The following is a 25,405-nucleotide window of genomic DNA, read 5'->3' on the forward strand; positions in this document are numbered from 1 at the left end:
GTGGTAGTGCTTGGCAGACATTAGTTCTTCAGACTGAACATTAGGAGGATTTGCTTTAAAAAAAAAAAGAAAGTAGTTCTATGGCATGATCAACCCTTTTCTACATGAAGATTGAAAGATAACTGGTTATATTCCGCAAAAAGAACAGGAGTACTTGTGGCACCTTAGAAACTAACAAATTTATTTCAGCATAAGCTTTCGTGGGCTACAGCTCACTTCTTCAGATGATATTCCTTCCTTCCTGGATATCAGTGCAAGGTGATATCAGTGCTAGAAGCTATCTATGATTGCTGCAGGTTAAGATTGTTTAAAATTTTTACACTTTGCTTAAAATTTGAAATTGATTAGTTTTTGTTACGTTTATCAAAAAATAAAAGTTAACTAATATTTCCTTTAATGCTATAAGACTTCAAGAAATAAATAATGCACATATACAATGTAAAACATCCCTAAGGTTTAGTGTAAGATGTTGAAGTCTTCGAGTTTGTTAGAAGAGACCCTTATATCATCTAGGCTGAAGGCCATTAAATTTCACCCAATTACCCCCATAGTGAGCCCAATAGCTTGTTTGACAATAGTGTAACTTGTGTTGGCTAAAGCAGAATACTAATGTGAATTAACTGTTCCTCAGTACACACAAACAGTTTAATTTGGCCAGTACTACTTAGGAAGGGGTAAAATTCTGAGCCATAGCTCTTGATACAGACATTGCCAAAGATTAAAAGGATCCTTTGTTCTTGCATTGTTGACTCAAAATAAAATACTGTTCCATGTCTTTTCAGACCTTTGGCAATTGTAATGGCCCCTAAACCACCCCTCTGACCTCCCCATTATCTCACTGAACTGCGGTTCTTCATTAATTATTCATTTTGCTATCGGAGATCAAATCCTTAGATAGGCAAGACTCCCATTGACCTCAATGAGAATTTTGCCGGATAATATTCAACCTTAACTGCATTGCGAAAGGAATGAATTGTTTGATATGTGACAGAGGAGCTACAGTTTCCATCTAATTTCAGCATTACCATGCATGCTAAACAGCTCAAAACTACTAGATTGGGATATATTCATAGACCTCATTCAACTTTAAAAAGATGACAGCAGCTATGACTAGTTTGAGAAAGTATAGTGACCTTTAATTGAAAAAAACTAACTCTAATGTTGCTGTAATACTTTATTACAAACAAGCTTAATAAATGTTAACTCCAATGAGCAATCAGATGCAACCTTAAAGTAGATTGCTTTACATCAATTTGTGGAATAAAGCATATTAGTGCTTGAAGACAATGGTATTATACAGAGAGGAAGAGATGATGCATGACCTCAAACATTTTGATACAGGAAATTATTACTCTAATGCAGGCACAGAAAATTTGTACAACACTTCCTGCTATGCAAATAAGGTATACTAGGCTACCTAAGAAACAACAGCTGATTCCTCTAGTTACTATTATACTTTTCTGAGCTTCAATAAGACATTTAAGTCAACATAAGTTGATGATTAGAACTAAACAAGACAAGAAAACGCAGACTACTGATTACAAGTACAGTATATGCCCATTCATCTGATGATAAAAGTTTTTCTTCATTACCATTATAGGAAAATAATTATATTTCAGTTCTATGAGCTGCTTATGCAAATATTGCTGTTAAGCATATCTGTAAAGGAAACAAATAACCAAGTCGCGCCTTCTAGGCCTAAACAACGTATGTCACATGACAATTATTTGTTTCATCCAGAAATAGGGTGCTGAAGACATCATTAAAAAAGGTAGGGTGGTATTTGCAGGCTCTATCACAGTCAGGGTTGAAGTTCACCTCCAGGACCTGAGGTTGCATAGTTCTTTTCCCTGAAGAGAAACAAAAAACATTACATTTTACTACAAGGTATACATGAGACGCTGGGAGTCGCCTCCCTTTGCTGTAGCAGAGACCGTAGAAAGAGGCTGAAGATGGTCAACTCTTACTACATACCCAGGTAGGCTTTTTTGAGGCCTACAGTATGAGGAAGTGAGACACCAAACCCATTTCTGGGGCAAATGCCATAATCTGAGGCCTTGGCCACATGAGAAAGGTGCACCGGTTTAACTAGATCAGAATTAGTGCGTCTTTCTTATTTAACCACAACTTTGAGATGCACCTTCCATAAAAGACTGTTTCCCCCTTTATTTTTAGGCACCAAGCCTCCTTTGCTCTTTGTATTGCTCTACTGTTCTCTCTAGTTCACCTGGTATAGAAACAGAGCTGGGTTTCTCAGCTGCAGCACAAAATCTCTCCTCTCCTGCTTATAGGGGACATGATGATCAAGATTCTAGTCTGACCTCCTGTATAACACAGGCCACAGAACCTCCCCACTTAGCCATCTACTTCCTCTCGCCCCTAAAATAAGGTCAGGAGGTTGAGTTTCCCTTTTGAATTGCAATAATGTTTGAAGAGTAAGAAAAAAGCTAATACGGTCTTGGGATGCATTAGGCGAGGTATTTCTAGTAGGGATAAGGAGGTGCTGCTTCCATTATACAAGGTGCTGGTGAGACCTCAGTTGGAGTACTGTGTGCAGTTCTGGTCTCCCATGTCTAAAAAGGATGAACTCAAACTGGAACGGGTGCAGAGAAGGGCCACTAGGATGATCCGAGGAATGGAAAACCTGTCGTATGAAAGGAGACTCGAGGAGCTTGGTTTGTTTACCCTAACCAAAAGAAGGCGGAGAGGGGATATGATTGCTCTCTTTAAATATATCAGAGGGATAAATACCAGGGAGGGAGAGGAATTATTTCAGCTCAGTACTAATGTGGACACAAGAACGAATGGATATAAACTGGCCGTCGGGAAGTTTAGGCTTGAAATTAGACGACGGTTTCTAACCATCAGAGGGGTGAAGTTCTGGAACAGCCTTCCGAGGGAAACGGTGGGGGCGAAAGATCTCTCTGGCTTTAAGATTAAGCTTGATAAATTTATGGAGGGGATGGTTTGATGGGATAACATGATTTTAGTCAATAGGTCAATAACATGCCATCGCAGGTAATTAGTATCAATGGTCGATGCGGGTCTGGCTGGAGAATCTTGCCCGCATGCTCGGGGTTCTGCTGATCGCCATATTTGGGGTCGGGAAGGAATTTTCCTCCAGGGTAGATTGGCAAAGGCCCTGGAGGTTTTTCGCCTTCCTCCGCAGCATGGGGCAGGGGTCGCTGGCCGGAGGATTCTCTGCGACTTGAAGTCTTCAAATCATGATTTGGGGACTTCAACAGCTGAGTCAAGGGAGAGAATTATTCCAGGAGTGGGTGGGTCAGCTTTTGTGGCCTGCATCATGCGGGAGGTCAGACTAGATGATCATAATGGTCCCTTCTGACCTTAAAGTCTATGAGTCTATATGCATTTTGTACAAATAAAGACAAAAATGTAGATTCTCTTTCCTGCCTGTATTGATTATAGTTGAATTAAACCACGGGATTTATTATAATTACTTTTAGTAAAGACTGCTCTCCTTGTATAGGTGTACCACCACAACAATAGGAAAGGGTGCTCATTGTTAGAATTAACAGATAGCTGCAAAGCATTATGCCCACCCATCTTCAAATGTTTACATCAGAATAGCAGAAACAACGGCAGAATAGAGCCAATAAAAAGAATTAGACAGATGCATGGCAGCAGCTCCACTATTATTACTAACAAGGAGACCAGAGTCCACCCTCACACATATGCAACCCAAAAGACATCAAAACAGTCTGTTTAAGTATAAACATCATGGAACCCGGCCTATTTTTTTTTTTTTTTTTAAACAGCAAAAATTTTGAGCAAAAAACCAAGAGAATAAATTTAGTCTCTCAAGGAACAGACGCATCTTACCATCTCTGGTAGTATCCCACTTAAGCATCAGGTCGATGGCATATACTGCTCGCGATGATGGATAATCACAGATGCCAAACGGTGCAGGTTTAGCTGAAGCAGCTTGGAATAATTCAGCAAATGCCTTAAAAATCTCTGCCTATTGCCAAAGAGAAGTCAGTTTCTGAATAAAATGCAAATAGTTGCGAGAACCCTATAAAAGGGATTTTTGTAGTTGAAAAGTTTCATTTAGGAGTCAGATCAAACAGTGTAAATGCCATCACAAATGACAAGCCTGCAGACAACAAGAACCTTCAGCATTTCAGTAAAAAAAAAGTTTCTTCAGGAATAATTTAATATTTGTTCCCCCACGTCTAAGATTTTCAAAAATAGGGACCTGAAATTAAGATTCTAGAGCTATATTTATGTACCTAATAACTGGTCTGATTTTTGTAAGTGCTGAGCACCCAGAATTTACCTCATTACTATACACTACAGAAAACCCTAAAAAGAAAAAGTATTATAATGCTGGAATTGAATCCATGTCTAGGTCATTTTGTACAGCACTACACTTCTGAATCTACCGCAGTGCGTGGAGTGCAAATTAAAAAGGAAAGGAAAGTTGTTCTGTGAATACCAACAGTTACAGCTCAGAAGTTTTGGCATCCAGTTGAATCAATCCACTTTTCTCTCACCATTTTACAAAAACATACAAAGAAGATTCCAAAGTTTAAAAAAAAACTGAACAATTTCCAGTCTGAACACACAGTGATGACATTTCTGGATATAATAGGGAGACCAAATAAAGAGATGTAAAGGAGTTATGGTACATGGGAGTTTTTAATATCCAAGTCACAGAGTAAAATACACCTCCTGTAAACGTAAAAAAAGTCTAATTCTTGCTACTTTGCCCAGAATACTCCTTGAGGGATACTTTGTCTGCCACTGTTTAAAAAAGATTTTCCTTTGTGTAATTTTAAGGCTTATCCTACAACCACTCTCATACCCTGAATAGCTTTACTTATGTGAGTAGTTCTAGTGAAATCAACTGAAAAACATGAGTAAGCATCTGCAGGATCAAGTGCTTAGTTAACCACCTCTGTAATCTGGCTCTTGATAAATAGGAAAACAAACTATTGACTAGTTACCTTTGCATTCAACTTGTTCTTTTGAGAGCCACCCAACACCACAAAATAACCCTAGGTGACTGTTTCACAATCCACCCTCTACTCATTTTCATTTGTAGAGTTATCACATTTGGAGCTTCCGCACAGCTCTATAGTTAAAACATATCTCAGCACTAGGGAACTGGCAATGTTAGAGCACTTTTGTGGTGACAGGACATTAAGGGGTCTCTGCCTTTTATATTAAGCTCGGATAACATGGAATTCTAAACTTGTGAAGATTAAGAATTAGCTTGGACAGCAACTGAAAGTTCAACCCAAAAAGGAAAAATTTTAGTTCAATAAGTTTGGCTAAGGGTCTGAGTTATAAGAACAGAAACAGACTTTTAAACTATTCATTTACCCTTTGTTTTCTTGTAGTAAAAAAACCCAAAGGCATCCAAATGTAGGCTCCGTGCTAGACAACCTTCTAGTGTAACGACCTCAAGAGCAGTAACCAGAAAGGTGTACTTGGAAAGTACTCATTTCCATCTGCTATGCCAGAATGGCTAGTGTGTGCGTTCACACCCTTCTGAACAGCCTGCTGTGTACTACACAGCAAAAAGGACCTAAATTCTGTAACAAGGTCCTCAGAGCTGTTTTGTTAGAGTGCTGCAGCTACAAATTAAGCAGCAGCTTTATGTAGTTAAGAGACTAAATATGAAAATAAATACTAAAACCTCAATCGGTACAGTAGATGCTTAGTTATTTTGATATTATTTCCCTATCTTGGGGCTGAGTTTGGGGCTGTCAGCAAAGTTTCTGAATAACTTTGCTTAAAAGTTCAGTAGCAAAAAAAAAAAAAAAGTTAACCGCATTACTATTTAAATTGTCATCTTCCAATATCAGTGTTAACCTACTGAAATGGAAGGACCGGTCCACATGTTAAGAAGTACTGTTTCAGGCTTCATGCAGATTCATGTGAATATATCATTGCAGCCACTGACTGTTTACAATCCAGGTTTTACCAGCCTTTGAGATTGTGACAAATTAGTGTTTTAAATGAAAGCTTAGATTCTATGCACCATTCTGCAAGTAGGGGTGAGTCCTCCAACAAGCTCTGCAACATTTTGGAAACATACAGCGTTCTGCTTCCACTGTCTGTCCATCAGTACCAATTTTGTTCCCAAGCACAGTATACCATGACAACTTTTCATGGAGAAAATTTAAAACCCTAATAGAATAGTAACATAGATAACTGAGCATTTTGTATTTCCAGACTTTAAAATTCTGGGACTACTGGCCTTTGCTACACTGAAGAGACATTTGCTCACTACTCACTAACCTGATAAAAACACCTGAACCTTTGAAAAACACCTCTGCCTAAAAGAAAAATTTAGTGAACATCTTATATGGATAAGAGGGATTGGTGACTTACTTGCACAGTTTTCCAGGAATATTCAGGATATTGCTTCTCAAACAGAGGAATAAATTCATCATAGTGAACCTAAAATAATTTAATGGCATTAGAGATTGGTTTGCTAGATTATTCCCACCAGGAGCTATGATTTTTTTTTTTTAATTTATTTTTTTATTATTAAAGGAAGGAGTAATGAGCTGCAGAATGTATAAACACACATGGTACAAATTCCAAATAAGGTCCTGGGGAATTTCACTGCCTAGAAAGTGCAGAAATGAGAACTATTTGTTCCAAGCGTTTCCCATTTCTACCAGACAGTCCTTTTTACTATGTGGTGAAACACTACACTAAACCATCAGTTTGGGAGTGGTAAGATGTCCTTTTAATACTTTTTATATAGATTTGATTGGAGATGTAAAATTTGTGCCATAATCTATGACTATTTCCTCTGGATCTAGGATGACCAGACGTCCCGATTTTATCGGGACTGTGCCGATATTTGCTTCTTTGTCCCGCGTCCCGACCAATGTTTGGTCGGGACACTGGACAAAAAAGAAATTTTGCCCTCCGCTCTGGCGCTCGCGCCCCCCGCCCCCTCCTTCCCCCATTGGCTCCCTCCCCAAATCCCCGCCCTGGCCCCGCCTCTTCCCCAACCACGCAGCATTCCTCCTCCCTCCCAGGCTTGCAGCATGGCGGCGCAAGCCTGGGAGGGAGAGGGTGGCGGCGGTGCCTGGATCCTGGAGCTGGTGAGTCAGCTCCGGCACCTGGGCACCGGGCGGGCAAAGGGGGGCTGGCAAGGGAGGGAGACGGGGGGCTCAGCTGTGAAGCCAGAGGGCTTCTGCCCGGGCTGCTGCACCCGGGGCCGGGAGCGCAGCCTGGAGGCTGCTCCAGCCCTGCAGCCCGCGGTGGGTCCGGTCGGGGGCAGCGCGGAGCGGGCAGGGGCCAGGTGGGCGGCGTGGGCCGAATCCCTGCTGCTGCCAGGGAGCCCCGCGCCTCTCCCTCCCGCTCACGGCTGCGGCTCCTTCCCGGCGGATCGCGCCCCCCGGCCTGCCCCGCGCACATGCGGCGAGCGTCCAGCTGCTCCTTCCCAGCGGGAGGGAGACTAGGCGCGGGAGACGCGCACCGCATGTGGCCGGGGCAGCGGGAGGCGCGTCCCGCCGGGAAGGAGCCACAGCCGCGAGCGGGAGGGAGAGGCGCGGGGCTCCCTGGCAGCAGCGGGGATTCGGCCCCTGCCGCCCACCCGGCTCCTGCCCGCTCCGCGCTGCCCCCGCCCGGACCCACCGCGCCCCGCATATGCCCGTGGCGGGCCAGGGGGCGGGAGGCTCCGCGGGGAGGGCAGCGCGCGGGGCCGGGCCCCAGGCCCCTTTAAAACTTTTTTTTGTTTTTTTTGCTCCGCCCCCCCCCCCTTTTTTTTTTCTCCGCGCCCGTCGCGATATTTTATACTACTAATCTGGTCACCCTATCTGGATCTCCAATCTGGGAAAACAGCTGCATCAGAACAGGTATAGCCTGTCAAGTTTGTTTGGGTGAATATGCATCAGGGCATCTGGTGACAGTCGCAGATAAAGGATCAGCATCTTGATTGACTGAAGACATTTGCTTTTCATGTATCACTTGCTTACCTGTTTTAAGGTTACACCAGAAGCATAGTTCATGACAGTAAAATGCTTCTCATAGTCGTCCAAGTCATCAAGTGAAAATGCGCTAACAAATAAAGGAAAGAGACAGTGTTAATTACATACAACCTTGGAAAAGCAAGGCATCACAATTTAACACCGCTAACTCCTTCACTCCTAGAAAAAAAGGTTATTACCGATTTGAGAACCGCAGCCAAAAAACATCATAAGCATACAGCTTGAGTGGCTTTACGGATCGCAGAAGCACAACGTAACGAATGTCAAATTTAACCATCCCCACATCTTCCCGATGAAACAACACTGGACTCTCAATATACTTAGACACTACCTAAAACAAAAACAGAGATTGAACACAATTAAACCCTAAGGAATGAAGATGCACAATAGGTGATGACAAACAATTATCAGTGGGTTTGGACAGTCCCAAGATATTCTACCAAACATACATTAAGCCAAGTTTCCCTTTTTAAAAAGTTTCTCAATATAAGCAATGTAGCCTTTGTTTGTAACCAAATAGCCTGAGTGCACTCTCTCTTATCAGGTCAGTATACAGAACTAAAGTACTACCCCTCCTCATTCCATTGAAATCTTCTATTTAAATTCTCTGCTTACATTATAAACCTTTTCATAAGATCCAATCCAACCCAACATTTGTTCCTCCTCAGATGACCGACATCTTCCCATTGTCCAAGGATACTTTTCACCACCAAAAAAATTCAGGCCCTCATTTGCAATGCAATTATATGGCCATGCAAATGGCAGCATAATTGCTTTTACTCTGAAGTTACCTTTACTCCAACTCCTCAGTTCCCTCAGCCCCATGAGCTGGTGTTCATTTATCTAGGGGGAGAGGCGGTGTGTGACAGAGCTACCAATGGACAAAGTAAGTATGGAGGGAGGGGAGATAGTGAGCCTTCAGGGTATGGGGTGAGGAACAAGGGCAGCCATCAAGGGATGCCAGCAATGCTACCTGCAGCCTACCCAGGGATGCCATAAAAGTTAAGAATGTCCTGCAGCACATTAGACCAGATTCATAATACCTCGGACCTTGATTATGTTGTTAGAAACACATTTTCCCTTTTTTAAAAAGATGCTTGATAAGATACAAAACAAAATGCTTTGACTCCCTAACTACACGCTGCTTAGTTTTGGTTTACTGGTATAGAAACACAGCTCTAAGACTGCTTTTAAAATAATGGCTAGTTTACAGAAAAACAAAACAGATTTTTAAAGATGTATTCTATTAAAAACAAACAAAACAGTCTCACTTTATATATTATCAGCTTTCTTCTGAACTAAAGTGATGCTGTAATTCTTCATGCATTTTTTCTTTGAGGTTGGAATTCCAAAAAAGGCATACAGTCCAAAAGATAAATTCTATTAAGTCACGGGACATAAAGCTTATGTGACAGTCTGATGTAAGACCACACACTGTTGGCTTCCTATAAAAAGCCATGTGATGCATCCATCATTGGTGGAAGAAGCATTTTGTGTGTATGAACAGTCATACTTAGGCTAGGTCTACACTACCCGCCTGAATCGGCAGGTAGAAATCGATCTCTTGGGGATCGACTTATCGCGTCTCGTCAGGACGCGACAATCGATCCCCGAATCGACACGCTTACTCCACCAGCGGAGGTGGGACTAAGCGCCGTCGACTGGGAGCCGCGGCAGTCGATTTTGCCGCCGTCCTCACAACAGGGTAAGTTGGATCTGATACGTCGAATTCAGCTACGCTATTCGCGTAGCTGAATTTGCGTATCTTAAATCGACCCCCCCCTGTAGTGTAGATGTAGCCTAAGAGAAATGATCAACTTGAGGGAAGCAGCAGTAACTTCCTTATATTTACAGCCAACAGAAGCTACATGAAAGTGAGAATTCATCATCTTCTTAGATTTCTTACTGAGTAGCATAAAAGCAGCAACACATTTAATCATTCATTACTGTCAGGGAAAATTTTATTTCTGTCCTAAAGAAACAGACATGGTCTACTACAAGCAAATAGAAAAATATTCTAACACTGCACTGCACAATGCTAAGAGATTTCAATATGAATTCATCAAGAGTTCACCCTTTTAATGTGCAAATGCTCACAAACATATACCAGCTATTACAACCTCTTGAACGAAATTAATCCCCCCCCCCTTTTTTTGATGCTCCTTGTAAGGATAAACATTTAAACAAAACCCCCCCCCACCCCCCAAAAAAAACACACCGCTTGCTTCAAACCAAGTGGGAAGCCCACTTTCCTCTAACCTTCGGGCTGCTTTCCCTGTGCCTGATGATGTTGTTAAGATTGTTGGTGATGTGGGTGTCTAGGCTTCTGGCCAAGTTCCATGGTTTGCATATCCAGTGATTGTCTTCTCCCCTACGATAAAAAAAATAAATAAAAAAAATACAACCCAATCAAGGCCACAGCATGTCAGTGCGCACCTCATTTATCTTAAGATATTTTACTGGCAAACCTCCACTCTGAGCCACATGCTGGTATTGCCCGATGCATTACCAATGCGAGTGTTCTTTTTGATGCAGTGGGCAAGAGTGCAAGAACCAAGGACACCTGGATCACAGCTGATCTGAGCTGGGATTTTGGGGGCTCTTGCTTTCTTTTTCAGCAAGAGCCTACCATACTTCCACTGGTAAATCACTTTTTCCTTCATACATACCATGACTACATCAGAAGTGCTTGTTTGTAGGTCAAGAGACCATTCTGACCAGGCAATCACGGAGTTTGAGAACATTCTAGGTGGGTGCTTTAAAACTTGTAAATTAGGTTCCCCATGGCCACCTCTGAGCCAGCCAAATTACATAACATACAGCTATTCTCTTGGGGACTGAACACTGAATATAGTAACATGAATCCCTTGCCCAAACGCATCTGTCAAGCTCAGGAGAGCATACCTTCTCACTCTCTTTCCACTACCTAGAGATCTGAAGAGGCTGGACTCTTCGAAAAGCTTTGAAAAAGTAGGAGCGATATGCATGTCTTTATTCTGTTCATGGTGACCCTGGAGGTCCCGCCTTCCCCAATGAATTTGTGAAGGCATGCAGAGGTGGGTCTCTGGGTAATCTGAAAGCTGCCTGTGGTTAAGTTTTAGTACTAGCGTGCAGTACTAGTTTTAGTGAAGGATCTGTATTTTAACTGAGAGTTTATTTTGAAACTCCCTCCCCAACACACACGCACTCTGGCTTTGTGATCACCTCTTGCACATACTTGGTGTTAACCAAAAGTCAGAATACTACAGGCTAAGAACATGCATTTAAATTTCCCCTCATGGCTAAGCCCATTCAGGAGGTAAAGAAACTATCTTGAGAAGAGAGGGAAGCAGCTAGACGGTTACAGTACCATCTATCAATCACAACCCCCAGAACAATCAGGGAGCTAACTGTGAAACAAAATAGGGATTATTTTGGTGGAAGAGTAAGACATTAACTCCCCCCCGAGTCCCTCACTAAGGCTATGTCTACGCTTATGGCAGTATGCAGAGTACAGGGACATGTGTAGCTACACACTGCAGTGAAAGGCAGGTGTCCACATTTGGCACTGCAGTGTGTAGCTACATGACACAGTGAAAGGTTCTAGCAGCTGGAGCCTTTCCCTGCTGCTGGAGCCTTTCGCTGTGGTGGGGAAAGGCTCTGCCAGCAGGACACTACCCTGCTAAAAATAGCAGTGCAGATGGGAGAAGCGCTGACTGGGTGTGTAGAGAGCCTGTGTATGGTATAAAACCTGGGGGTTCGGGTGCCTAGGGCATTCTAATCTACTCTATTTGCCTAAGCCGTGCCTCACCATCGACACTGCTATTTTTACCGATGCTAATTGGGCATGGAGTGTCTGTACTGTAAACGTATCCTAACAGACAAATTCCTTGTTACTGTCAGGTCTCCTGGATCTGGAGGAGATTGCTGTGACAGGAAGTGCTTATGAGTAAGGTACCACAGAACGCCTAATGAGAATCAGAGTCAGTTTTCTTTTAGCCTCACCAAGGGAGTCCAAAGTTAATCCTAAATTTGACTTCCACTTCCACGTGGAAATGTGTTTTAACCAAGAAAACTGGGCACAATCACTACCCTAGTTTAAACTGCTTTTAATTGCCATTGGCACACAGAGAAAGCTATCTGCCCACACAAAAGTTGGGAATCTTAGTACATTTGTTAAATGGAATTTTGCCACTGACTTCAATGGAGTCATGATTCCACCTTATATATTTCAAGGTATGTCACATTATATATTTTGGAGTTAAAAAGAATAAAGTAAAGCCAACACTTTTCAGATAAAATCCACTAGAACATAAGTGAAATGCAGCTAGCACAAATTAATGGCAGCAAAGTAGCTGTTTAATCCAATTAACCCAAAACATGCACTTGCTGGTACTTGGGAGAAAGTTGGTTAGGAAATTGCAAGACAAGCAGCAGCAATAATATGGCCTACCTCCTCTCACGTTGCTGAAAATAGCTGATGAACTGGGGTAATTCCGTGTGAAGGTTAAAAGTACGAGGCAGCCATTTTGGCCCCTCCGTCCCTCCAACTCGTCTAGATATGGATGCTAGGCAATCCTTGACTGTCAGGAGATTCTCACATGGAAATTGATTCAACATCACATGGGGCCTCTCTTCACTTAGTTTCCTACAAGAGATGGAGGTCACTTAAAAAGACCACTCCATGGAACAGAGCTTTTTATATGGCAGCCAGATAATTTGTACTTGCAAGGAAATAGCTGTCACCTGTAATCTTTGAAGTGGGAAAAGTTGTAGAGGATGTCTGCTTCTCCCTCATCTTCGGTGAACTCAAAACGTGGGTGTTTCAAGTTGTTGAGGATTTGGGGAAGGTCTGTGTAGACCCTGGGAGAAAGGAAAAGATACATACATGCTTTGTCAATGTGAGAGCAGTTTCCCCTCTTGAAACCAAAACTAATGGCTATCTTAATAGAAAACATGCAACACAAAATAACTACACTTGTGAATTGACTAACTTCAGAGGCCAATTTTTTTTAAATTATGTAAACATACTTGATGGTAAGTAGAAAGAGCTGAGCACCCTCAGTTCTTATTCAGAGCATCAGGTCTTTATTTTCCACACTGAAAAATTTAAGCCTGCAGAAAAGTCATATTCCAGCGCTTGCCTCATCGCAGTCCTACTAACGAGGAAGTGAATTTGATCTTAGAGAGTCAGAAGCAGCACTGCAGCATCAAGTAGGGTTGGACACAGCAAACCCTCAATGAACATGTTCACATTTAAAGCTATTTTTAAAATGTAGGAAAAATCAGTTACAAAGCATAAACAAAAACTAAATGAGATGTTTTGAGTCTGCTACTTTAAGAGTTTCCAACACAAAATCTCAGTTTAAGATTATTTGATAGTTTAACAAGCGACCTTGCTATTTGGCAAGTCCAAATAACTCAGCAGCAATGCAACCTGGAGAGAATTGTAGAGTGGCTTTGTGACTTGGAAGTGAGACTAACAGTTCAAGATGTAGAGGGGAAAAAAAAAAAACATTAAAGAGAAGGGGGAGACAAACAAAAAAAATAGCTCAAAATTGCCTCTGCAAATGTTTAGACAAAGTGTCAACAACAGCTAATCACTTCCTCAAAGAGCCATCACATTTTATCTCCTCCCCATTTCTACTGGTTCGTGATGCAGAGTCAGGCTATATATGACTTTTTCCCCATCTTTTCTACTGCTATCTAATTAGAGGACACATCAAGGGATGCGTTTTTGCAACTGGACCCCTTATACATTCCATGATTGTTAAGGGGGAGAAAAATACATCCTTCAGGAGAGAAAAGTGTCAGATGTTTATTCATTGCGGTCAAGTTTTACGCAACTCCAAGTGTAACATATTATACAAATTATGTTGTAAGGTATTTGTACATAATGCTAATATTCAATTAAAAAAGTTGTGAGAATTTGAATGATGTAAACATGACGACAAAACATTAATCAATCGGCCATTAGCATTGAAGCAGGCCACAGGCCTTATGAAATGCTCTGGTGGGACGTGTACGGCCTATGAGTGGTAGGTTGGGCACCCCGACCTAAGTCAAGCTTTCATAAGTTAGGAAGTGCCAGAACTGAGATTGCCTGTGCAACCTCAATTCAGCTGCCGTGTGCCTATCCATTGGATACAGTCTTTAATTACATGACCACACAGTGTTTTTCCCCACATGGCTCACGAGCAAGGTTTGGACCCATGATAAGAACAGGGCCTTCAGTTCCACAGCACAGACCTCCCTTTCTTGAGCTACAGGAGTAAACGGTAGCAGTACTAGCTCATTATCCTTTATGTGAATAAGCCCCTAGAGCAGGGGTCGGCAACCTTTCAGAAGTGATGTGCCGAGTCTTCATTTATTCACTCTAATTTAAGGTTTCACGTGCCAGTAATACATTTTAATGTTTTTAGAAGGTCTCTTTCTAGAAGTCGATAATATATAACTAAACTATTGTTGTATGTAAATAAGATTTTTAAAATGTTTAAGAAGCTTCATTTAAAATTAAATTAAAATGCAGAGCCCCGCAGACCGGTGGCCAGGACCCAGGCAGTGAGAGTGCCACTGAAAATCAGCACGCGTGCCATAGATTGCCTACCCCTGCTCTAGAGCACAGTATGGAAACATTTTGCCAGTTTGTTACACAATTATTTGTGGAACAGGACTGGAACATTGGGTATCAGTATTCCTGGGTTCCATTGCCAGTTCTGTGAGAAGAGTGTCCTTTAGTGATTAGAGCAATGGATATAAGAAGCATAGCCAGGAACATAATTTGGTACATTCATTCTGAAAGGCAGCGTGGTTGAGACTTGGGTCTGTCGTATTACATAGCTGTGGTCTAGTCACAGCTCTGCCTGAAATAAGGTAATACAGGTTGCATAAGGTTAGCTGTATGACAGGTCAATGACAGTTGCCTGCCTTGGGGTAGGAATATGAGGCCCTCGTTCATAATTGGGGCACAGATATATTAACATCAGACACTGGAAGAGCTGGGGGTAGGAACTCATATTATATATATATATATATATAGGAAGAAAGCCTTGTAGTACACTTGTTGGAAGGGGCAAACAAAGATCCCAATGACATTAGTGGAAGTCATTGGCTAGAGTATTTTCTGGGGCCACTAGGGGAAGCTATTGCCTTCCTTTGCTCCCCCTACAGCTTGCACTCACCGGATTTAATTTAAATCTACTTACTTTACAAAATGGTGGGCATCACAGCATGTACCCATTTAGACACTACCATCCACAGCCTCAGCATGGACACGTGGCTAAACTCTAGCCTAACCAGCAGAAGGAACAGGCCCTAAAGCTGGGTGTATATCAGGTATGGTTTTTCTTCAAAGTAAAATCCCTCCTGCAGCCGCAGAAGAGAACCAACGAATGGAAAAAACAGTTATCTACTGGGTTCTAGGCTGAAAGTTTTTACAGATTCTGCACTTGTCCTTTCTACGGGACTTCCCCAAACACTTCACACAGCTGTCATGGGGGTCACTAACAGGCACTGGCCTGTTGCATGACAAGCATGGTTTGAAGCCGGGGGAACAGGGAATGCCCCACTCTGGGGCAAAGTCCCAACGGGGACCCTAACTACCAAACTAACCTAACTCTTAACTTAATGGCTAACTAAGTACCAACCTACTATATACAAAGAAGATCACCAATGAGTTGTAAAGAACTGCTAACGCTCTTGCAAAGCAAGACGAGGCGCTCCGACCAACAGTCACAGGCGGTAAGAAAGAACTGAGAGTGTGTTAGGCCGGAAGCACCTACTATACCAGTCCATGAGCGTGGCACTCAAGGGGGCGCCACAGCTGGCCCTACGGATACCGCTACAGCAAAAATCTCTGATGACTGTGCATGTGGGCGTGCACACACCTAGAATGGAACTGACACAAGCAAGCACTTGAAGAAACTAGTGCTGTAGATTAATTGCAGTTAACTCACGGGATTAATTTAGTACCAAATGCGCTAAAGATTCATATGCCCCTTCATGCTTGAACCACCATTCCAGAGGACATGCATCCATGTTTATGACGGGTTCTGCTCGATAGCGATCCAAAGCAGCGTGGACCGACGCATGTTCACTGTCATCATTGAGTCAGATGCCACCAGCAGAAGGTTGATTTTCTTTTTTGGTGGTTCGGGTTCTGTAGTTTCCGCATTGGAGTGTTGCTCTTTTAAGACTTCTGAAAGCATGCTCCACACCTCGTCCCTCTCAGATTTTGAAGGCACTTCAGATTCTTAAACCTTAGGTTGAGTAATGTAGCTATCTTTAGAAATCTCACACTGGTACCTTCTTTGCATTTTGTCAAATGTGCAGTGAAAGTGTTCTTAAAATGAACAACATGTGCTGGGTCATCATCTGAGACTGCTATAACAGGAAATATATGGCAGGTAAAACAGCAGGAGACATACAATTCTCCCCTAAGGAGTTCAGTCACAAATTTAATTAACACGTTTTTTTAAATGAGCGTCATCAGCATGGAAGCTTGTCCTCTGGAATGGGGGCTGAAGCATGAAGAGGCATACGAATGTTTAGCATATCTGGCACGTAAATACGTTGTAATGCCAGCTACAACAGTGCCATGCAAACGCCTTTTCTCACTTTCAGGTGACATTGTAAACAAGAAGTGGGCAGCATTATCTTCTGCAAATGTAAACAAACTTGTTTGTCTGAGCAACTGGCTGAACAAGATGTAGGACTGAGTGGACTTGTAGGGTCTAAAGTTTTCATTGTATTGAGGGTTTTTTTTTTGATAATTCTACATTTGTAAGTTCAGCTTTCATGATAAAGAGATTGCACTACAGTACCTGTATTAGGTGAATTCAAAAATACTATTTCTTTTGTTTTACAGTGAAAATATTTGTAATAAGAAAATAAATACAAAGCGAGCAGAATACTTTGTATTCTGTGTTGTAACTGAAATCAATATATTTGAAGATGTAGAAAACATCCAAAAATATTTAAATAAATGATATTCTATTATCAACAGCACAATTAATCACGCGATTAATCTTTTTAATCACTTGACAGCCCTAATGGAAACCCATCTTGGATCATCCTCCTCCATTTGGTGGCTAATACTGGGCCAAAAGACAAGGCATTTGGCCTTCAAAAGGAGGGGGGAGAAGGTGCCTGGCCCTTCCAAGTGACAGTTGATGCCTCCGGTAAGTCTTCATTCTACGTCACTCCTAGACATGTTGTCAGGCTGGCTATTCTCCTCTACATTACTTTTTTTTAGCATTTCCAATAAATCTTAATAGACTTCTGCTGCTAGCTGTGCATCAGACATCTGCTCTCCTCAGCAGAAGAGCTGAATGTACTTTTTGCTAGTCATTAATTCAATTGACAAGTGGGTCATCTTCTCCCAGCACGGTATCATACTAATAAATCCATTTCTCATGAGCATTAATTCATGTAGCAGGTCTGCATCAGCTCTGTACTGTACTGCATCACAGGGAAATGCAAGTACTGATCTAAATATGGTTATTCGATACTTCTGGTTTAAAGAGTAAGCTCCCCCTCCACGTGTACAATTTAAAAGGTGGATTTAAAAAAAAAAAAAAATCCTCAAAGCACTAAAGATCTCCAGCTATCACAGAACACTGCCAAGGTAGTTCTTAACACTGACCTACATTTACAGACACATGGAAGATATTGCTGTAAGGAACAGTGCTCACCTAATGTTTATTTTAAAGTCATTCTTGTCTCTTTCAATGAGCACCAGGGTTCCTGAGCCAGCTGGGTGCTTTCATGAAAAAAAGCCTCTGCTTTGTCAGGGCTTTTAAGATTAAGAAAACACCAGGAAAATTCATACCCCAGCACAATACATTGTGTGTCCAGTTTGGGCTGGGCCAAAGGACATTTATACTACCAAGGAGTTGAAAGTTAGGCATCTAACAGCACATACCCTCTACGCCATTAGCCACAGACATATGCACCTTACAACTACCATACATTACAGACTACACACCAACCTCATCTTTAGCCTGTGTTGGGAGGATAGCCTTCCAGTACCTCCTTTCCCAAACGTAAGTCAACATGGTTTTCCAGAACCATGCAGAAAGGACAGCAGGTGGAAGTCAGGGCCACTGTTGGATACACCACCATATTCACTCTTGCAGCTTTAACCTATCGTTCTGGCAATGGCATGAGCTAAACCATAAGATTCATGAATATATTATCCAACCCAGGAATTACAAGTGGTTCTTAAAATATGGGTTACAATGCATATAGCACCACAAGTCCTGTACTACTGCTTTTCTTGTTAGCTAAGCCACACAAAAGAATGAACCAAAGTGCATTCAAGGTGACTTCTCTCTTTTGACAACAATGATTGCAGGAAGCCTACTAGAGTCAGCAAACTCAAATGAGTCTGTGTTTCTATTATAGCGGGGTAGAGGTGTAACGCGGTCGTGGGGAGCCTAAAATCCCTACCGCGTTATAGCTGAAACCCCGTTATATCCGGCTAAGGTGGCAGGGCTCCGGCAGTGATTTAAAGAGCTCCGGGCTCCGCTGCAGAGAGCCCCAGGCCCTTTAAATTGCCGGTGGAGCCCTGCTGCCACAGCCCCAGGTAGCGGCGGCAGGGCTCCCGCGGTGATTTAAAGGGCCCGGGGCTCCCCGCAGCAGCCGGAGTCCGGGACCCTTTAAAGCGCTGCCAGAGCCCCGCTGCTACCGCGCTATATGCAAACCCGTGTTATATCAGGTTGCGTTATAGCGGGGTAGAGATGAAGTTGCAAAGGAGACAATTCTGCACAAAGAGTAGGACCTTTTCACTCACTTCAAATGTGGAATGGATCATGTTTTTAAGATGCTGCAGCTCCACCCCACTCCCTAGAAGTCTGGGGACGTGCAAAGAAATTGAAAGGCAAAACATTTAAGATTGAAAAGGAAACTTTTATATGACAATACATAATTGAACTATAGAGCTCTCTGCCACAAGATATTGAGGACAAGAACGTAACAGGATTAAAAAAAATTAGACATTTGTCTGATAAACAATTTATATTACATCCAGAGACAGACTTCCAGTACCTCCAGTATATTCTCTCTCTCATTCACACCAGAAAGTATTACAGCCTCACAATTAATGGCATAACCAATTATTGTGGCTTGCAAAAGACACTTCCCAACAAGCAGGTTATTCTACAAAGGTCCACTAGGGGGTATCTAGCACCTCCCTCTGAAGCATCTGGAACTGTCCAGGGATTAGAAACAGGATACTGGACTAGACAGACCTCCATGACAGTACTTTCTTCAAATTTGAATTGCAAGCGAAGGGAAGTGTTAGGACTTGGAAAACCTCTTAGTAAAAATGCACAAAATCTCTTTTTAGAGCCTATGATACATAATAGGGTCTCTAACTGCAACTCTGATATTTTCCCTCTCTCAGTGTCAACAGGACAAGTCTTAAAATCCACCATAGAAACAAATTTATTTGGTCCTGCCTCAGTACAGAGGGCTGGACTTGATGACCTCTCGAGGTCCTACCAGCCCTACATTTTGATGATTCTAAGTTACATCTGACTGATTTAGAAGCTTTACAATTATACTTCAAAACCAATAAGGAAAGTAAGCAGCAGCATACATTTGAGTTTTCTGAACGATTTCCTCCCTACCGCCTCCAAAACATATCGAAGCCTCAATATTCACAACACAAATCGGGATAGGGAATAAGATTGATTGTATTTTTTATATATATATATCTAATGTTGTTGTGCAAACAACGTTGGACCAAAACACTGACACTGAGCAAATTAAGTTGTCTCCATGAAGGTCTGTGATGCCAAGAACAGGCCTGGGGTTGAGGGTGAATTGCTACAGCTGAAATCTGAAGAGACTGATCAAGACGAAAAAGATTTCTTCTTAGGACAGCTCTTTAAGCACTTTTGGAAGCTTTAAGGATGATTGATAGCACTGATGAGAAAGGCTAGGAAAAGATCTTAAGACAGAGAAAAAGAACAGACCTAACACAATTGAAGGGTGTTTTATGTGCCAAAAATTTACGCAACAGCATTGTCTCTGAAATTTGTAACTGGCTTGGAAAGGAAGTAAAAAGCCAACATTAACCACCAATGAAGAAAATTCTCCCTGTAGAAATAGTTCAAACTACATAAAACAGTAGTCACTAACCTCCCCTTTAGAAATATTTGTTCTTTGTTTCCTTTATTCTATAGTTTTAGAATTTGTTCTATACACTTGTCACCTCCCCATGCTCTGAGTCTACTTTTACCTACCTCTACTTTGAGGCAAGATGACTATGATACACCTTTTAGAAATTTAGATTGGAAACAGATTTCAGGATGTGAACTTTACCCCTCCCTGTACAAAAAGGGGCACAGAACATAAAACTCCAAATCTGGGCTGTGCACATCCCTCTGCTTTTGCACGCCCGCCTGATTTTCCTTCCAGCAACAATCATCAGGGCTTACATGGATACAGCGCTGCCACTGCCTGTGGGCTCACCAGCCCCAAGATAAACCCATTCCAGTGTCTGAAAGCCACTGAGGTGGGAGGAAAATGTCAGTGGTTCAACAAGGTATGGATTCCAATTCCTTCTTGGGATCCCTTACCCCCTACAACATGAAGCAAAGCGCTCACATAGCAGTTCGCAGAGCGGAGAAAGTTCTCTCACATACACACCACGCAGCTGCCTGTCATGCCAACAGGCCTATCCCACCCATGAAAGAAGCTGCATCCTACAATGGATTGAAATGTAAAACAACAGAGAGACTTTCTCCCTATGCTGGATTGTTGTAAGTTATTTTAGATGTTATCTAATGTCAAGAAGAGACCACACCAAGGACTGTGTGGGGGAAGATACGAGTACTGGTGATATTCCTTAAGAATGAGAAAATGTAGAGTATCAAGAATGCTGCAAGGCTTTGGATTCCTGCTGTGAATGGCATTTAACTGACATATTTACTTTGGGGAAAGAGGTGGTGTATGGAAGTTCTAATAGGGAAAAGACAGCTGGTATACTCAGCAATGTTATTGTTGTCCCTATCCTTACTATACTTCATATTCTGCCCCTCTAATTTTCAATTGCTCTAAGTTTCAGTAATTGCATGCAGCAGCAATCACACTGAGAAACAAACACTTGCTTACCTCTGCAGGTTTTCCAACATAAGAGTTCAACTGTTTCTGGACAACTGAAACAACTGGGGGAAGCCCAACTTGAAAAAAAAATAGACTTTCTATAATCCTCTCTCCTCGGGGTGGGGGGGTGGGGGAAAGGTAACCTATGGATCTGTATAGCAAAACCCGCAAAATAAAGTGCTGGGCTTCGAACTGAAAAGACGACAATTGCCATCTTTGTACTTTAGGTTTGTGTATCCCACTATACTGCCCATAATTAATTAAGAGATATGCTTCTATAACTTAACTGAAACAATCCTTTCATTCTATTGAGGATGGGTGGCTGGCCTCAAATACTGAAATCATACAAGAAGTTTAATGGCAAATCTCTTGTAGTAGCACATGTTATACTGGAGTGGGGCTATGGCTAAGAGCTATTCCCTGTAGCACCCAATGCCACCATACTTTTTGATCCTGGTCTAAAACACTATTAAACCACCTTTCACAACCAGGCCTTCCTCCAGCCCTCCTCTGAAGGATTAGGGCCATTCTGCTGCTGTTGTACAGAAAGGCATATATCCCAAAGATAGTTAGAAAAGTGGGGGGGGGGGGGGAAGGGAGAAATACCTGTATCCTCCCCAAAATTTTGTTGAACAAAAACACTGACCAGCTTTAACGTGACCCTTTGGTAGCAGTGGCAACTGAAGAGATCAGAAATGGAATGTGTGTGGTCTAATCCAATGAGGCAGCATGGGGAAACTTGTACCACTGCTGCTGTTCTTGCTCTGTGGATAGGCTGAAGACTTAAAATTTTCCCCATGGACATTGAATTCACTAGTTAAAATAAATAAAATGTAGAGATTTCCAGCACCAAGATGTTGTGCTAAATTCCTTTAATCCTGAAGGTGGCATCTCTTCAAGAATCTAAAACGCAGAGTAAAAGTTATAAAGGTGGCAATATCCATTGCTCCTAGACAGATTCCAACCAAAGAACTAGTAAGTCCTGCAGTCAGAATCCCAAGCATGGATCAATATAATGCCACCTGTGCAGGGGGGCTGGAACAATTCGTATAGTGGGGGTGCTGAGAGCCATAGAACCAAACTGTAAACCCTGTACATGATGGAAACCACTTCAAGCCAGGGGGTGCAGTGGCAGCACCCGCAGGACCTATGCGCCTGTGCCAACCTTCCGGAAAGGATAAGCCTCCTATTCAGGTTGTATACATTTCAACTGTCCTTGTCAGGAAGCATTTTAAAGGCATTTTGTTTGTAGATACATACTTGAAAATTTTATTCTTGTCATAAACTGGTGGATTTATAGCCACAGGTAGTTTCTCGTTGTTTTTGTTTAAAATAGCCTAAAAAACAAAGAAAAAAGAAACAAGTTTATGTTAAGTAGCACGAGCAAACTTCCATCAAACCTCACAATCTTAACATGTTAAAGGAACATGTACAGTAATTTAGGCCAAAATTGAGTTGATTTTTTTTTTTTTAAAAAGAGTGCACGAAAACAGAGAAGCTGTGAAAAAAGAAATAATTAAAAACAAACAAAAAGGTATTAATGCAAGAGGTAAAAAAATTCAACAGGACGTAAAACAGTGCTTGAGTGTTTTATTAGTGTTGGCATATGAAAGTTTTCCTGAAGCACAAACACTTCAGAGTTCACCCTCTCTCCCTTCTCCACTCCTATATTTAAAAAAAAAAAATTTTTTTTTTATCAGGTTAGATAGAAGTTCCCTTGCACACCTGGCCAATCACACTGCATTTTAGCAAAAGATAAACTCCCTTAGGACTCTAATTTGAGAAATCTACATTGATTTTTTTTAAAAAGACAGCCAAGGTATAGCTTAACTGTATAAAATGATGGTTTAATGTACTGTAAACTGGGGAGGCAGCCAGAATATCAAAAGGTTGTGTTGACCTAACTCTGCTCCTATTAAAATAAATGGGAATTTTATCATTGACTTCAAAGGCATTAGTGGTAGGCTAACACGGAGTGCTTTGGAAAACCCCATCCATGTCGTCATTGGCATATTTGACTGTAAAAGGAAAATTGCCACACTCCATTCATTGCAAGAGCCTGCATCAAAGGAACTGTGTGGGATATCTGGGATGAGAAGCAAAGGGTCTCTCATGGAACTGGAGCAGCTGCACCTATGAATTAGCTCCTTTGGATACGGTTACAGCAGCTCTTGAGAACAGAGATTCCATTGTGACATACACTTGTGCTGTCCCCACACAGGACACTGCTGGGACAGGCAATCCAGTTCAGATACAGGATTCTAATCCTTAAAATTATTGTTGCTAGGAATTCAACTACTTATAATTAAAAGGTGCAAACAAAAAGCCTAAAAAAGAACCCTAGCCATCTCTCTCCAAAAGAGATTGGATTGCAGGAATATATACTCGTTCATTAGCCCGTTTGTTTATAAGCCGACCCCCCAAAATGGATAGGTAAAAATAGCAAAAACTGTATGACCCTTTCATAAGCCAACCCTATATTTCAGGGGCTGGAAAAGTTTGGCTCCCGGCCCGTCAGAGTAAGCCACTGGCGGGTCAGGATGTTTTGTTTACTTGGAGCATCTGCAGGCACGGAGCCTCTCAACTCCCAGTGTCCGCAGTTTGCTGTTCCCAGCCAATGGGAACTGTGGGAAGTGGCGCGCCACTTCTCGCAGCTCCCATTGGCTGGGAACAGCGAACCGCGGCCACAGGGAGCTGAGGGGCTCCATGCCTGCAGACGCTCCAAGTAAACAAAACTACAATGTATTAGATCAGGGATCGGCAACCTTTGGATGCGGCCGGCCAGGGTAAGCACCCTGGCGGGCCGGTTTACCTGCCACGTCCGCAGGTTCGGCTGATCGTGGCTCCCACTGGCTGCGGTTTGCCGCTCCAGGCCAATGGGGGCGGCAGGAAGCGGCGCAGGTCAAACCTGCGGACGTGGCAGGTAAACAAACCGGCCCACCAAGGTGCTTACCCTGGCCGGCCGCATGCCAAAGGTTGCCGATCCCTGTATTAGATATTCAATTCAATGATTCCATAGAGTTTAAAATCATCAAATTTTGGTGTAGACCCGTTTATAAGCTGACCCCCGCTCTTTGATGCGTCACTTTTTTACCAAAAATATTCGGCTTATGAACGAGTATATACGGCACTTCTTGTGCCCACTGAGAAAGAAGTCTGCACTTGAAATTGTAATCTTCTGCTCTTGAAATACTCCAAAATACTATTGCAGAAATCAAATTACTCGGTGTTAATAATATCCCAGTTTAAGTTATAGCTTTTCTGATTACTTTGTTGTACTGTTAGTAACAGTGAGATGATTAGTGATCCAGCAGCCACATGCTTCTGTGTTCGAAGCATCATGTTTGTGACTCTTCTACACAAAATATTAAAGCCTTTCAGATCAATGTAAGAGGAAATTGGTCTTCTGATTCAAGGCAGGACAGATTACTATTGTAAGTTTATGCAGCAGAATTTGAAGGAAACATCAGTAAAGTAAGATGCCATAAAAGTTTAATAAACTGTAAATGGTTAGTTACAAATTATAAATAAAATATTTTCAAGTTGGAGAAACTGTGAGTGAAGTTAGTTGTAAAAATATTTTTTTATGTAAAATATGAGTTGCAAATGTGCTCAGGGAGATTTTCAGATATTTTGCACTCCTCTCTAATATGCTTGGCTGCATAAAATGGATGGTGTCCTATCTTGGTGTACAGGATGGCATCAAGCACCCAGAGTTACTTTGCACTGGTATTTCATCAGTCTGAGGAAGTTCAGCAGCGAACTGATTGGTATGAAAATGCAACATGCACTCAGGTGGCTGGTGCTTCTGTCAACTGTTCCCATGACAACTCTTGTGGGTACCAGAATGAGACAGAAAAGAGAATAACTGGGATCTAAAGATCATCTCCCTTGTAAATATGTACTGCATCATCACAGATAAAATGAGAACCAGCTGCAAGAAACACTACTTCTCTAACTTAACCTGGTAATTACAAAACAGAATTAAACTGTGCACAGAAATGCCTTATCCTGGGATCAAGGCACTTTTGCTCAAAAAAAGCAAACATATGATCAAAATTAAAAGTGAAATGTTGCTCCTAGTCTCTAAAGCAAGAAAATACAGCCCTCCAAAAACAAATACTATCCCCTCAAAAAAGCCTGACATATGTAATAAGAGACTGATTATTTTTGGTATTTTCATTTGTTTGGGTGGAAACAGACTAATCTGGTTTCTGACTGGCTGCAGTCACTAAAGTAACTGGGGCTAAACAGCTGTCCCATCCCTCGCCATGTGGCCCAAGAGTAGCAGACCACTGTGGTACGGGAGGGGAGCCCTCAAAGGCCTGTCCTGAATT

General features: G+C 42.1%; 1 protein-coding gene across 1 annotated transcript in view; it reads right to left on the reverse strand.

Annotated features, from left to right (window-relative positions):
* Nucleotides 1-1,168: 1,168 nt before the first annotated feature.
* TTLL12 (tubulin tyrosine ligase like 12) overlaps nt 1,169-25,405 on the reverse strand; it is a 58,612-nt gene continuing 34,375 nt past the window's right edge. The window contains exons 6-14 of the mRNA XM_065416976.1: nt 22,329-22,405; nt 12,705-12,821; nt 12,412-12,606; nt 10,239-10,350; nt 8,159-8,310; nt 7,968-8,049; nt 6,364-6,432; nt 3,844-3,982; nt 1,169-1,850 (exon numbers count right to left, since the gene is read on the reverse strand). Coding sequence (XP_065273048.1) covers nt 1,699-1,850; nt 3,844-3,982; nt 6,364-6,432; nt 7,968-8,049; nt 8,159-8,310; nt 10,239-10,350; nt 12,412-12,606; nt 12,705-12,821; nt 22,329-22,405 — 1,095 coding nt within the window. The 3' untranslated portion in view covers nt 1,169-1,698. The remainder of the gene's footprint in view (nt 1,851-3,843; nt 3,983-6,363; nt 6,433-7,967; nt 8,050-8,158; nt 8,311-10,238; nt 10,351-12,411; nt 12,607-12,704; nt 12,822-22,328; nt 22,406-25,405) is intronic.

This window comes from Emys orbicularis, chromosome 1, assembly GCF_028017835.1.
Source record: "Emys orbicularis isolate rEmyOrb1 chromosome 1, rEmyOrb1.hap1, whole genome shotgun sequence".
Lineage (NCBI taxonomy): Eukaryota > Metazoa > Chordata > Testudines > Emydidae > Emys > Emys orbicularis.